The sequence below is a fragment of the Schistocerca gregaria genome, chromosome 5, assembly GCF_023897955.1.
Source record: "Schistocerca gregaria isolate iqSchGreg1 chromosome 5, iqSchGreg1.2, whole genome shotgun sequence".
NCBI lineage: Eukaryota > Metazoa > Arthropoda > Insecta > Orthoptera > Acrididae > Schistocerca > Schistocerca gregaria.
In genome coordinates, this window is record NC_064924.1 from 64827479 (window position 1) to 64843792 (window position 16314).

General features: G+C 38.2%; 1 protein-coding gene across 1 annotated transcript in view; it reads left to right on the top strand.

The window, feature by feature from the left end:
- LOC126271876 (CCR4-NOT transcription complex subunit 11-like) overlaps positions 1–16314 on the top strand; it is an 80492-nt gene that overhangs the window by 21270 nt on the left and 42908 nt on the right. Inside the window, exons 6-7 of the mRNA XM_049974227.1 lie at positions 1162–1294; positions 1552–1761. Of these exons, the coding sequence (XP_049830184.1) occupies positions 1162–1294; positions 1552–1761 (343 nt within the window). The remainder of the gene's footprint in view (positions 1–1161; positions 1295–1551; positions 1762–16314) is intronic.

Sequence of the window (16314 nt, forward strand, 5' to 3'; positions counted from 1 at the left end):
AAGTGTCCAGATTAAATGGTGGAAATAAAAGAAAGTTTCAATGAAAGGGGGGGGGGGGGGGGTTAAAATTCAGGGAGAAAAGATATTAATTATAAGATTCACTGATGATGTCATCCTCGATGACGGTGAAGAATTACAGAATTTCTTTAATGCAGTGAACAGCCTGATGAGACAGAAGATGGATTCAGAGTAAACTTAAGAAAGATGACAGAAATGATCATGAAGTAGACAAAGTTAAGGAACCATGTAAACAGAAGACTAGCTCAGGCAAGAAGGACATTTCCAGCCAAGAGAAGTCTAGGCTGTAATTTAAATAAGAAACTTCTGAGAATGTAAGTTTACAGCACAACATTGTGTGGTAGTGAAACATCGACTAGGAGAAATCTGGAACAGAAAAGAATCGAAGCATTCGAGATATGATGCTCCAGAAGAATATGGAGAATTGGGTGGACTGATAAGGAATAAGATAGTTCTTTGTAGAAGCAAAGAAAGCAACATACTTCTATGGAAAACACAGACAACAGGAAGGGACAGAGTGATAGTACATATGTTAGATATCAGGGGATAACTGTCACGATACTAGAAGGAGCTGCTGTAGAGGGCAAAAACTGTAGAGGAGGACAGAGACAGGAATACATACAACAAATAATTGAGGATATAAGTTGCAAGTGCTACACTGAGACAAAGAGGTTGGGATGGGAGAGGAATTCATGGGGATGCTTCTAACCAACCAGAAGACAGAGAGAGAGAGGGGGGGGGGGGGGAGAGAGAGAGAGAGAGAGAGAGAGAGAGAGAGAGAGCTTCATTCTCAACTTGCAATGTAGTTGTTGTAGTCCTGTCTGTTTAATCCCAACTGTACGTTCATCTACTTTCCTTACATTTTCCCTTCAGATATCATCCCCCTTCTCCAGCATGTTTCTGGTTTCTTCTGTTGGTACCTTGTTTCTTTCATATTAGCTTTCTATTTTGGAAACTGACTGTATTTAACAAGGTCTCATATTATTCTACATTTTTCTTGTGATGTTAAGATGTCGCTGTTTAAATTTGGAATACCTGTATTGTTATTCATCTTCTCTGTTTATCTAACTAAATAAAAATGAACTGTTCATACTAACTCTATCTAGAAGTGCTGGTTCTTTTAAAGTTATTATTTATTTTCAGTATGTATTCTGAGCAGAACATTGCAAAAAAGACAGCTGAAGCTCTCTTGACAGGCAACAATCCAGTTGTTGATCAGTACTACAAGCCAGAATTCCTTCGTTTAGCACCACCATTGCATAGTTGTGAAGATGAGGTGAGAATTTTTTTTGGTGATACTGAGGACATGTTGTTTTTAATATGACAGCCCTTTAATGATGTTCTGATATTCCATGAAGAATATTGTAAAGTTTAGGAATATTTTGTACTTTTTTGACTGTTGAGTACTCATTTCCTACTGCATTGAAACATTTCTTTAATGCATAATTCTGTTGCTGTATCTCATCTTCTATTTGTTCCTTAGATAAATTTGACACTACTATTATCATTAATTTTGTTATGAACTGCTTCCAGCTGGTGTGGCTAAATGTCACTGGTGTTTCGGAGCTTAAAGCAGCATATGATGTCACAATGTGTGTTTCAAACAGTGAAGGAGTAGAGGCAAAGCGTCTAATGGCAAAAGCATTCAAGGGTGCTTTAACGTTACAACAGCAGCAACATTTACTGACTGAACTAGATAATGATCCAAAACTTGTATACCATATAGGACTTACACCAAGTAAGGTAGGTTTCTTTTTTGTTCGTTTCCTGAATGAAAATTAGTTTCTTTTCTTGCCTTAATGGTACTATTGGCATTGCTTCCATTTACATTATAACTGAACAGCTATAGAATGCCCATTATTTATTTCCATAATTCCATTAATTGTTTTCCAATGTAGGCCAGCTATGCTTTAAAAGCTTTTCCTCTGATTGGCTTAATGTATGTTGCTTGCTGCTCTGCACTGCTTTCATTTTTTAAGCATGACATGTGGTGCTGCTTAGAATACCTTTAAGGTTTTGTGTGTCTGGCATAATGGTTTGTCAACTAACAGTGTACCACTCCAGTGACATATGAATGGTTTAAAAGTCAGGAATGGAAAGGGAAACACAAGGTAAGAAAGCTAACATGTATTTGTGCCACAAACTATTTTGTAAAGTGACAGTAAAAAATCCTATAAGGTTCCAAATAGTGTTAATTAGTTTAATGTCTGTATTACCATTAAAATAATAAGTTGTGGATCAACAAATAATAATATAAAACACTACTAAAAATCACACAAGTGTAGGTGATACAGACGTGAGATACAAAGATATTCTCAGTGCAGACAACAATGATTCAGCAAAACTGGCTATGCAAAACTTAGTGCATTCTCAAAAAAGATGTCCAAGCACAGTACAAATGATATCACTGAGTGAACACAAAAATAAATATGTCCATTTTAGTATTTTAACACTCCCACAAAAATGAGGACTCAAATATACAATTCTGTTTGGAACTCTTTCCTTCCCCCTTTTTTTTAGCCGACAGTAAGATGTCATTCATTGAGAATTCTTTGAACGTCCTGTATGCTTCAGATTTTCAATCTCTTTCATTTGGTCTTTAATGTCACCTTTTGCATTGGATACATTAGGATGTCAGCTTGTTGATCCTAGGATGGAACATATTTCAGTGTGAAGTCATGCTATTTGTACTAGTGATATGCAAAATAAGGACCAGTAAAAGCTGACCTGGGGAAAGATAAGATTGGGTTCTAGAGAAATGTAAGAACATGCATTTCATTACTACCATGGGACTTACCGTAGATAAATAGACTTACCGTAGAATATAGAGTGAAGAAAAACAAAACCATATTTATAGTATTTGTAAATTTAGAAAAAGCTTTTAACTTTGTTGACTGGAATGCACTCATTGAAATTCTGAAGGTAGCAGGGGTAAAATACAGGGAGCAAAGGTTTACCTAGAACTTGCTCAGAATCCAAACTGAAGTTGTAAATGATGTAGGGTGTGAAAGGGCAGCAGTGGTTGAGAAGGAAGTGAGACAAAGTTGTACTGTGTCCCCGCTGTTATTCAAACCAAATATTGAGTAAGCAGTAAAGGAAATGAAGGAGGAATTGGGAAGGAAATTATTAAAGTTCAAGGTGCAGAAATAAAAAATTGAGGTTTGTTGATGGCAGTGTAATTCAGTGAGGGGCAGTAGCTGACTAGGAAAATCAGTTGGACAGTGAGGATTGCATCCTGATATGTAGAAATAAAAATTTGAGGTTTGTTGATGACAGTGTAATTCAGTGAGGGGCAGTAGCTGACTAGGAAAATCAGTTGGACAGTAAGGATTGCATCCTGATAAGACATTATAAAATAAGCATCAGGGAAAGTAAAAAAAAAGACTAAAGAAATTTAGTCAAATTAAATCAGGTGATGCTGAGAGAATTAGAGTTAGAGGGAAATAATTTAGGAAATTACGCACTAATGGTAATGGTTGAGTTTTGCTATTTGAACAAAAAAGTAGCTGGCAGTGATGGAAGTTGTTGTTGTTGTGGTCTTCAGTCCTGAGACTGGTTTGATGCAGCTCTCCATGCTACTCTATCCTGTGCAAGCTTCTCCGTCACCCAGTACTTACTGCATCCTACGTCCTTCTGAATCTGCTCAGTGAATTCATCTCTTGATCTCCCTATATGATTTTTACCCTCCACACTGCCCTCCAATGCTAAATTTGTGATCCCTTGAGGCCTCAGAACATGTCCTACCAACCGGTACCTTCTTCTTGTCAAGTTGTGCCACAAACTCCTCTTCTCCCCAATTCTACTCAATACCTCCTCATTAGTTATGTGATCTACCCATCTAATCTTCAGCATTCTTCTGTAGCACCACATTTCAAAAGCTTCTATTCTCTTCTTGTCTAAACTATTTATTGTCCATGTTTCACTTCCATACATGGCTACACTCCATACAAATACTTTCAGAAACGACTTCCTGACACTTAAATCTATACTCGATGTTAACAAATTTCTCTTCTTCAGAAACGCTTTTCTTGCCATTGCCAGTCTACATTTTATATCCTCTCTACTTCGACCATCATCACTTACGTTGCTCCCCAAATAGCAAAACTCCTTTACTACTTTAAATGTCTCATTTCCTAATCTAATTCCCTCAGCATCACCCGACGTAATTCGACTACATTCCATTATCCTCGTTTTGCTTTCGTTTATGTTTATCTTATACCCTCCTTCCAAGACACTGTCCATTCAGTTCAACTGCTCTTCCAAGTCCTTTGGTGTCTCTGACAGAATTACAATGTCATCGGCGAACCTCAAAGTTTTTCTTTCTTCTCCGTGGATTTTAATACCTACTCCGAATGTTTCTTTTGTTTCCTTTACTGCTTGCTCAATATACAGATTGAATAACATCGGGGAGAGGCTACAACCCTGTTTCACTCTCTTCCTAACCGCTGCTTCCCTTTCATGTCCCTCGACTCTTATAACTGCCATCTGGTTTCTGTACAAATTGTAAATAGCCTTTCGCTCCCTGTATCTTACCCCTGCCACTTTTAAAATTTGAAAGAGAGTATTCCAGTCAACATTCTCAAAAGCTTTCTCTAAGCCTACAAATGCTAGAAACATAGGTTTGCCTCTCATTAATCTTTCTTCTAAGATAAGTCGTAAGGTCAGTATTGCCTCACGTGTTCCAACATTTCTACGGAATCCAAATGATCTTCCCCAAGGTTGGCTTCTACTAGTTTTTCCATTCACCTGTAAAGAATTCACTTTAGTATTTTGCAGCTGTGACTTATTAAACTGATTGTTCAGTAATTTTCACATCTGTCAACACCTGCTTTCTTTGGGATCGGAATTATTATATTCTTCTTGAAGTCTGAGGGTATTTCGCCTGTCTCATACATCTTGCTCACCAGATGGTAGCGTTTTGTCAGACTGGCTCTCCCAAGGCCAGTTCTAATGGAATTTTGTCTACTCCTGGGGCCTTGTTTTGACTCAGGTCTTTCAGTGCTCTGTCAAACTCTTCACACAGTATTATATCTCCCATTTCCTCTTCATCTACATTCTCTTCCATTTCCAGAATATTGTCCTCAAGTATGTCGCCCTTGTATAGACCCTCTATATACTCCTTCCACCTTTCTGCTTTCCCTTCTTTGCTTAGAACTGAGTTTCCATCTGAGCTCTTGATATTCATACAAGTGGTTCTCTTTTCTCCAAAAATCTCTTTAATTTTCCTGTAGGCAGTATCTATCTTACCCCTCCTGAGATAAGCCTCTACATCACGCTGTTCCAGCTCGTCGGCTCCGTTGTGAGCCGCGGAGCGCTCTCTGCTCCAGGGAGCCATGTCGCTCGCTGTAACCATTCAGGTGGGCCGCACGTGGCACGGTTGGCTGAGGCAGGTGGCAAGGCAAGCAGTTTGATGTGTCAGCTGCGTCTTACAAGATTGACAACCTCATACTCTTAGCTGCCAAGACGTGGTGACATGCTACACCAGGAAATACGATGTTCGGGAAATAAATAAGAAACAACTGTTTTACAAGAAATTGCATACTAAATTTATTGGGCCTCTGTAGCTTGACATTTTCTTTTCATTGCAAGATAGGAAACATCAGGCGTCAAAGTGTTCGCAGCGTTAATGCGGAGGATGGCCTTCATTGTTGCATCCTGAAGAAACAATCGTTCCTTACTTTTTACTCTTTTCATTGCTGAGAAAAGCTGCTCACAACAATTTGTACATCCAAACATGCACATAATTTGAGCGGCATTGTTGTGACGCTTGGAAAATGTTTTTTGCTGTAATGAACGATACCATCATGACAAATCCAACGTGTTGTAGTACCTCTCTTTCAACAAAGTTGAATTTTGCAAATCATTAATCTCCAATTGAAGTGACGATGACAAGTCATCGGGGGAAACTGAAAAAGGAGTGCTGAACATCTTAAGTTCCATTTCCAAGCTAGTGAGGTCTCGGAATCGTGTTTCAAACGACGCGATGAGCTTCTTTAACTTTGCTTGGTAATCGCTGAAAGTAGTACCTTCAGGTAGTTTTAAAGAAGTAAGACGATTGAAGAGCATTAAATGTCCATTACTCATCTGCCTCTCAAATAAACGTCACTTATCCATGAACGCTTTGATCTGGTCATGCACATCAACAATTAGCTGCCCTTTGCCCTGCAATGACAGATTGAAATTATTCAGATGCATAGTTATGTCAGCTAGGAACGCCAGGTCCGATATCCATTTTATATCTTTCAGACAATGCATTTCTTCCCCTTTCATTTAGAGAAAAAGGGATATTTCCTCACGAATGGCAAAGAAAACAACAAGAACTTTTCCCCGACTCAGCCAACGAACTGTACTGTAGTAAGGTATATCCCCATACTCCGCTTCCATATCTTTCAGGAATCCTTTAAATTGGCAGTGATTCATACTGTGAGGCTGCACAAAATTCACACACTTCACGACATCTTTCATTACGCCACCTAGCTCTACTGTTTCAGGACACAGTGCCTCTTGGTGAATAAAACACTGAAGAGTCAAAATGTCTTTCCCAAATTTGTCCTGAGTTTATTTTTGAAACTAGAAGCAAAACCTTGGTGACACCCGATCATTAGTGGTTCACCGTCTGTCGCTACAGTATGGAGCTCGTCTCACGGCAAATTCATATTGTCCACTGATTCACAAACAGCTTCAAAAACGTCACGTCCTGTTGCGGTGTAATCAAGTGGTGCCGCATCCAAGATTCTTCAGTTTCTTGCAGCTCTATGTCGACACCACGCACATAGATTGCAAGCTGAGCACAGTCCGATATGTCGGTGCTTTCGTCAAGCGCTAGAAATGAAGCAAAGCTCTCCGCCTTTTTCCTGAGCTGTGTCTCTAAATCCGCTGCATGTCCAGGATTCGAAGAGACATTGTTTGCTTCGACAGGCAGACCCCTTCAATTGCCTGCACCTCCCTTGGAAACAAACATTCTGCATCTGCTACCATGCACGATTTTACTAGTGGTCCCAACGAAAACGGCTTGCCACTCGTCGCAGTGATGTGAGAGACCCTGTAGCTTGCTCGAATTGTAGATTCAGTAGTGTTTCCTCCGCTCTCATTCACCTGAAAATTATAAACGCATTACAGAACACAAACTATGTTGCATGTTCTGATACCCTCTGTATTACAAAACCGTTCTTAAACTTACGTCTCCTGGTATATCGTACTTAAGCCTGGCTACCAGTTCTCTGCGTGCAACGACTTCTACCTGATTGTAGTGCGCTGCATGAAGACATTTATAATGTTGTATATTGAACCTTTTCGCAGAATTAAATACTTTATGACATAGAAGACACTGCGGACGACAATCCCTTTCAATGAATAGAGAGGTATCCTCCAATGGAGGTACAGGACTCCCGCGGCTAGTCATAGCTGTCATTGAACACCGATTATTGCGTCAGTTGCGGCTGCATGCGGCCAGGGGCCAGCGAGTTCGGTTTCCCCCTCCACGAGGGCTCTGAGCTGCCGCAGTGAGCGCTCCGGCTCCCTGGAGCTCAGTTGGAACAGCCTGCTCTACATCCTTACATTTGTCCTCTAGCCATCCCTACTTAGCCATTTTCCACTTCCTGTTGATCTCATTTTTGGTACGTTTGTATTCCTTATTGCCTGCTTCATTTACTGCATTTTATATTTCCTCCTTAAATTCAATATTTCTTCTGTTACCCAAGGATTTCTACTAGCCCTCATCTTTTTACCTATTTGATCCTCTGCTGCCTTCACTACTTCATCCCTGAGAGCTACCCATTCTTCTTCTACTGTATTTCTTTCCCCCATTTGTGACAATTGTTCCCTTATGCTCTCCCTGAAACTCTTTACAACCTCTGGTTTAATCAGTTTGTCCAGATCCCATCTCCTTAAATTCCCACCTTTTTGCAGTTTCTTCAGTTTTAATCTACAGCTCGTAACCAATAGATTGTGGCCAGAGTCCACATCTGCCCCTGGAAATGTCTTACAATTTAAAACCTGGTTCCTAAATCTCTGTCATACCATTATATGATCTATCTGATACCTTCTAGTATTTCCAGGATTCTTCCATGTGTACAACCTTCTTTTATGATTCTTGAAGCAAGTGTTAGCTATGATTAAGTTATGCTCTGTGCAAAATTCTACCAGACAGATTCCTCTTTCATTCCTTTCCCCCAATCCATATTCACCTACTATGTTTCCTTCTCTCCCTTTTCCTACTCTCAAATTTCAGTCACCCATGACTATTAAATTTTCGTCTCCCTTCACTACCTGAATAATTTCTTTTATCTCATCATACATTTAATCAATTTCATCATCATCTGCAGAGCTAGTTGGCATATAAACTTGTACTATTGCAGTAGGTGTGGGCTTCGTGTCTATCTTGGCCACAATAATGCGTTCACTATGCTGTTTGTAGTAGCTTACCCGCACTCCTATTTTCCTATTCATTATTAAAGCTACTCCTGCGTTACCCCCTATTTGATTTTGTTTTTATAACCCTGTATTCACCTGACCAAAAGTCTTGTTCCTCCTGCCACCGAACTTCACTAATCCCCACTATATCTAACTTCAACCTATCCATTTCCATTTTAAAATTTTCTGACCTACCTGCCCGATTAAGGGATCTGACATTCCACGCTCCGATCCGCAGAACGCTAGTTTTATTTCTCCTGATAACAATGTTCTCTTGAGTAGTCCCCGCCCGGAGATCCGTATGGGGGACTATTTTACCCAAGAGGACGCCATAATCATTTAACCATACAGTAAAAATTACGGCTGTAGTTTCCCCTTGCTTTCAGCCGTTCGCAGTACCAGCACAGCAAGGACGTTTTGGCTAATGTTACAAGGCCAGATCAGTCAATCATTCAGACTGTTGCCCCTGAAACTACTGAAAAGGCTGCTGCCCCTCTTCAGGAACCACACGTTTGTCTGGACTCTCAACAGATACCCCTCCGTTGTGGTTGCACCTACGGTACGGCCATCTGTATTGCTGGGGCACGCAAGCCTCTCCACCAACGGCAAAGTCCATGGTTCATGGGGGGAGATGGAAGTAGAGGGAACATAAAATGCAAAGTGACAATAAGTGTTTTTGGAAAAAAGAAATTTAACATTTAATATGTTTTAATTCCGCCCATGAACCATGCTTTGGTGGGGAGGCTTGTGTGCCCCAGTGATACAGATAGCTGTACCGTAGGTGCAACCACAATGGAGGGGTATCTGTTGAGAGGTCAGACAAATGTGTTTCCTGAAGAGGAGCAGCAACCTTTTCAGTAGTTGCAGGGGCAACTACTGAAACCATGCATCTGACAACCATGCCTCCGTCCTTGCTACCCTCCCTGTTTTCCTTTCCCTGTTGCTTCATAACCTGGGTTGTGAGTACTAAATCCACTTTCTCTTCTTCCCTTTCTGTCCCTCCCTCCTCCCTGATGAAGGAACATTTATTCCAAAAGCTAAAGTTAGGAACTTAAATTTTCGGTTGTTTTTTGTGGATCTATCGGCTGTACTGAGCTGAGGTAAGTACTGGCCAGCCTCTCTATCTCTTTGTTAGTATTTGTTTCACATCTTTATATGAGATTTTCCATTAATTATTTAGATAATGGACTGTATTTGAATTAAGTCGGGTGATGCTGAGGGAATTAGATTAGGAGGAGTTTTGCTATTTGGGGAGCAAAATAACTGATGATGGTCGAAGTAGAGAGGATATAAAATGTAGACTGGCAATGGCAAGAAAAGTGTTTCTGAAGAAGAGAAATTTGTTAACATTGAGTATAGATTTAAGTGTCAGGAAGTCTGAAAGTATTTGAATGGAGTGTAGCCATGTATGGAAGTGAAACGTGGATGATAAATAGTTTGTACAAGAAGAGAATAGAAGCTTTCAAAATGTGGTGCTACAGAAGAATGCTGAAGATTAGATGGTAGATCACATAACTAATGAGAAGGTATTGAATAGAATTGGGGAGAAGAGGAGTTTGTGGCAAAATTTGACTAGAAGAAGGGATCAGTTGGTAGGACATGTTCTGAAGCATCAAGGGATTACCAATTTAGTATTGGAGGGAAGTGTGGAGAGTAAAAATTGTAGTGGGAGGCCAAGAGATGAATATACAAGCAGATTCAGAAGGATGTAGGTTGCAGTAGGTACTGGAAGATGAAGAAGCTTGCACAGGATAGAGTAGCATGGAGAGCTGCATCAAACTCGTCTCAGGACTGAAGACCACAACAACAACGTTTTAATTCTTAGAAAACCTTTCATGTAAATATTTGTTTAGAGTATAGCCTCACATGGACATGAATTGTGGACAATATACAGTTCAGACAAGAGGAGACTAGAAGCTTTTAAAAGTTGATGCTACAGGATAATGTTGAAGATTAGATTGGTATGATGGATGGATAAAATAACTTATGAAGAGATGTGGAATTTAATAGGGGTAAAAGAGCTGACACAACTTCCCTAAAGGAAGGGATAGCTTAATAGGATACATCGTGGGCATCAAGGATTAGTTAATTTGGTAATGGAGGGAAGTGTGGGGAAATGATTGGGGGAAGGTTAAACATTGTAGAGGGAGACTAAGACTTGACTACACTAGGCATGCTCAAATGAATGTCGCTTGCCAAAGTTATGCAGAGATGATGATAATTGCACAGGAACTGCATCAAATCCATCTTCAGACTGAAGAGCATATAATAACATAATAAAAAAAATTATAACCAACCAATTGTGGATTGTGTTGATAAGGGGGAGCCTACAGTCTCTAATAAATATGAAGGTAGGTTCAGTTTTGGTACACTGGTCCATGATACCTCAACTATGTGCTAAGTAAAAAGGCCACGCAAAGAAATAAAACGAAGTTCTTATTATGCTACTGCACATGGTTAGAAATGTCATTTGTGTGCTCTTGTATCTTGTTTTTATTTAAGCTAGAGAGAGAGAGAGAGAGAGAGAGATATGAAACTTCATATATTATGATTTAACCAAAATCTCTCTCATCACTACATTAATGAGATATTTTATGTAATGGACAAGTTATATTTCTGAAAATTTTCTTATCATTCTATGATTCATAGAAATGTTTTATCGTGCATATTTCTTAAGTTCTTGGAACCACATTACCCTGATATGGCTGACAGCAACAAAGAGCTCCACGTGCTAGATTTTCACTCATATTTGGCGAACTATGCACTTAACATTTTGCGGCCTAGTCCTTAGTCCCTCTCATTTACCCATCATTCCATGTTCTGTTGAGTGAAACTAACGTAGAGGTAGTTTGAAACAAAGGTTCAGGAATTTTTTCTCATCCTGAGTGTTGTCTACAGCAGAGATACATTTAAAATTGATGGTCAGCCAGGAGTTGAATCCAAATTCTTTTTGTAATGCCTAATGAACACACTCTTGTGTGGTTGTTACAGTTATTAGAAACCTGAGATTAATTTGGTCTCAGCTAGCTGTAGGTTATCTGGCTGAATATATTATTCTCAAAATCGTGATGTGTAATCAACAAGTTGAAGGAATGTGTCTGTTCATTTCAGTAAATTGTATAAAGTGCTGATGTGGCAACTAAACACAAATTTAAACCTCCTTTTATCAATTGAAGATGGGATTGGAGCATCTGCAATTTTTGGTATTCCGTGAAGAACAGGGCAGTGGAGAGTGTTGTTCTTGTGTGTTAACCTCATAACATTTTTAACACGAATAATAAACTTTAAATTTTATAATCTTCCTACAGTGTGTTCCTCGTCAAAATTTTTGTGAACTGTTATCCATATTTTTAATTATTTACTAGTGTGTGTTACAGACATCATTTTAATCTGCATAGTCCTTCTTTTTAAATGTACAGTTGCAAATATTATTACATTCTTTTATACTGTTAAACATTTAGTTATTGTAAAAAAACTATTTTTAAAGCATAATAATGGCTGGATTCACCTATTTATAGCTTGATATTTGTCCATGAATTGGGGAATTTTATTGCTGCTCTTTTATGCTCTTTTTTAATACCTTTTATACCTATCACTGTATATAGTCATCAGTGTACTTTTGTTCAGCGCTGTATGCAATTGAATTACTGGACTAGTCAGAAATATTATGTTTTTTACATGTGATTCATACATAGATGATAATGACTGAATGGTAGTGATAAACTCTTGATATAGTTCCCACAAAGTGCCAGAACCAGAAATGGTGCGAAAAGTGTAAGAGCAAGAGAGGATGGGAATTACTGTCTTTGACATTATTTGTAGTTGTTTTGTAGCATTTGCCCAGTTCAATGTGTAATATACAGTTCAATGTGTAATATATACAAAATGATAAGATCTGTGTATTATAATAATTAGCTGTGTCTCTAGATTATTTTGCGTTTAATATTGCATGGTTTTCTTCTTGTATACATTATAAGGATCAGGCATTGTGCACAATCTCAACTATCGTCGTCCGTATAAACCAAAATGAATAAATATTAATTTGTCAGTAACACTGTTTATTTTCCCATTTTGCATTTTGCTACCATTATTCAGATGACATCATTTAGTCTGTCTGACCTCTTTATTTCATATTCCTTAATCTATTACGCCATTTTGTTTAGTGATGTTCCTTATTTAATTCTGTTGGCTCCTGTTCTTATTCCACCTTGAAATAGATGAGTAGATAGAGAAAATTATACTGTTTCAAGAAATCCACTACTGCCAGCAGTTCTACCTAAAATAATTTGTTGTGCCAAAATGAAGGTGGCCATGGGCTGTAAATTCTGCCACAGTCTTTTAATTTTCACCAGAAATTTTACTTCTGATAGGTCAACAAGCGTAAAAGTGGTTCAGAGTTTAAGTCTTAAGCTTACAAAAACTGATTGTATGCAATGTCAAACAATTAATAATGACAAGTTAGCACCAGACATTCATGGTCACACACAGAATGATACAGATTGTGTAAAATTCCTTGGGATCCAGTTAAATAACAAGTTAAAATGGAGTCAACACATAAATAAATTTATCAAGCAGCTCAGTTCAGCATATTTTACTATTAGAAATATCTCTTGCTGTGTTGTTTGCATGACAAGAGTGTTGGTTTATTTTGCATTTTTTCAATACGTGTTGTCTTCAGGAATTATCTTCTGTAGTAGCCAGCTAAAGCAAGCAGTAAGAATATTGATAACATACAGTTTGCTGAACCCTAATTAATAATCTAGGAATGCTTGCATTCCCTAATACATTTCCTCCATAATGGTTTTTGTTGCTGATAAAAAAATGATTTTCAGCTGAACAGTTGATTTATGCAATTACAATAGAAGACAAAGTAATTTCCATATAGGTTTTTTGTCCTTGTCTACCATTCAGAATGGAGTTATGTAGTCTGGTGGGAAGATATTCTGGAAAGTCGGAATCCTTAACATTTCAGCACAAATCACACTCAAATTGGGAAGTGGAACCAACTGTCAGCAGTCGAGGATCAAAGACACAATGGTCCTTATTTCCCCAATTTGACACATTAAAACTTTGCAAAAATTTCAGTTTGCTACAATTATAGTAGTACAGTACCCTTGTACTAGTTTATCCAAGTAGTTATCTGGAGATGAAGAAGCTTGAACGAAATAGAATAGCATGGAGAGCTGAATCAAACCAGTCTTTGGAATGAAGACAACAGCAACAACAACAACACCCTTATAATGCAGAAAGTGTCATATTCTGTTTCAGATTGATATGCATGAGCCCGTAAATGAAACATAAGTGGGCACATATGCAAAATAAAGGTTGAGTCATGGTGGATGTTTCATCATTTTATTGAATTTTGTGTCAAACCATTCCATAACCTATTTCAAATGACAGCATTTACACCAACTCCATCATAATGGAAAGCTGCAGAAAATTTCATATTACATCAAGGATTTACTAGAAAAATGCTCTGGTTTTGATGGGACAGTAGCATCATAAGACTATCTGACATAATGAAGCAGTATTGTCTGAATGTAACGTATTCTCATGCTGCTTACTTGGATTATAATAATGGAGTGTGTGCTTTTGTTATCTACAATATCATCAGGGTCATTCTAAAAGTAGAGAACTTTCATACCTCCAGTCATTTTTATTCAAGATTAGGAAACAAAACTTAAATTACAATCTATTTTGATAGCTTGGTTATTTTTCTGTGTAATCACCATTCAAATTTAAACATTTGTCATAGCAGGCTATCAGATTTTGTATCCTTTCCACATACTCAGTTGATATGAAGTCACCGAACCTGTCACTAACATTCTCTTTAAGTTCATTGTCATTTACATAGTGCTTTGCAACCAAAAAATTCTTTGAAATTTGGAAAAAGATGGTAACAGTCCAAGCTATAAGGCAGATGTTCAAAAACATCCCATTTAAACTAAAAAAAAAACTTTCATCAGTGTACCAAAATGCAGATGGGCATTGCCGTGAAGTAGTGTAACACCATTAGACAACAATCCATGCCATTTGTTTTGAACGGCACAGTATATATGGTAAAAGGTCTGACATTAGGCCGCTGTATTTGTGCTCTCTTGTCTAGGCATAATGTCAGTGACTAGCAAGCACTTTCAGTCTCAAAATACTTTGGCCATAACCTTTGTGGTGCTTCAGTTTGGTTGGCATTTTGTTTTGTTAAGGATTGTGAATGATTACATTCCATTGACTGGCAATATGGTTATATTATGCAAAACCCAGATTTTGTCACCAGTAACAGTATGGTCTAAAAACTGCTCTCCTTCCTTGTACTGAGTGAGAAAAGTCAGCGCAGCTTTCATTCTTTTGTTTTGTATGTTCGTCTGTCAAAAAGTCAAGGAACCCACCTCGCACAAACTCTTCTACAGTCCAGATCACCAATAAGAATTTGGTGAAGAACTGATGAGGAAATTTCATGAAAGTACTAGCTAATCCATTAATAATGAAATTTCTATCCTTTTGAATTTTTTTTCCTCAGTTCTTGGTTGGAGTTAGTCAGGTACAAGTGATGAGCAGTTGTAACTGAATATTCATTTGTCTTCCATTAAACATGGAAATGAAATGAGCGTTTGGTGTCATTGGCCGGGAGGCCCCTTACAGGGCAGGTCCAGCCGCCGTGCTGCAGGTATTACTACATTCGGTGCCACATTGGGCAACCTGTGCGCTGGATGGGGATGAAATGATGATGAAGACAACACAACACCCAGTCCCATAGCAGAGAAAATCTCCGATCCAGCCGTGAATCGAAGCCGGGCCCCTTAGGATGGCAGTCCGTCACGCTGACCATTCAGCTATGAATGCGGACACCATTAAATGTGATACACCATTTTGGAACTGAAGCTTCACTAATCTCATTTCCATAAATTTCTGTGTCATGTCTGTAAGTTATGATAGAGCAAACTTCTTTTGCATTCAGGAACCATATTACAGTACGAGCCTCACACTTGGAAGAATTGTTACTTTTGTTACACCTTTTAAAATCTCACAAATAAATAGTAAATAATACTTCGGGCGTGCTGTTAGTGCCATGCCGGTATCAACATTTAGGGAAGTCAGTGACACGTGGTGTGGGTGAGCAGAGAATTGTGCAACTCATCAGGTCAAAACATTCTTTATTTTTAGGATTATGCTCATTATTTATTGCATGTGCTCTTTATGTGACACATTGAAATATCTTTGTGAAGAGTTATTATTTTTCCTGAGATTGTTCTGCTGGAAAAGAAACAAAATGTTATTTAGATTTTATGCTACATAGACAGTAAGAAAAGCATAGTCAGTGCATTAATGGGAACATAGTCATACTTAAAAGTTGCTTTTTATGTCAATTAGTTTGGTAGTGGAACACTGGGCTCCTTTGAGCAAGAAAAATATAGTTTTTAGGATTGCAAACCTTGCATGGTAAAAACAGAACCCTTATACGATCGCTTTGTTCGTCTATTAAGAACCTTTATTCTCAGGAATAAGTAGGTATCAACTTCAAATTTTTCACATTCTAAAGTCTATGGTCCCTTGGCAGAGTAAAACATTGAAGCTTCTAAGTCAATGCAATCAAAAAATGGCTATTTAAGTCACATTTTGATACAAACTCACTCATCTATACCTGTAGGATACATTCTGACTCATGAAATGTGGCAAAAAGCTAGGTTTCACAGTACAGAGTCTGAAAATTGTTAAATTGTAATTGGGTCACAAAAATATCTTTTTGCCATTAGAACTTACAGTGTATTTATCATTGGTTGCAAGTGTAATAGAAAAATATTACTTCATGCAAACATAAAATGTAAGTTTTAGTCATGTTTTAGTAAGAAAATGAAAATATTCCATCAAATCTTCTGTCTCTCTTCA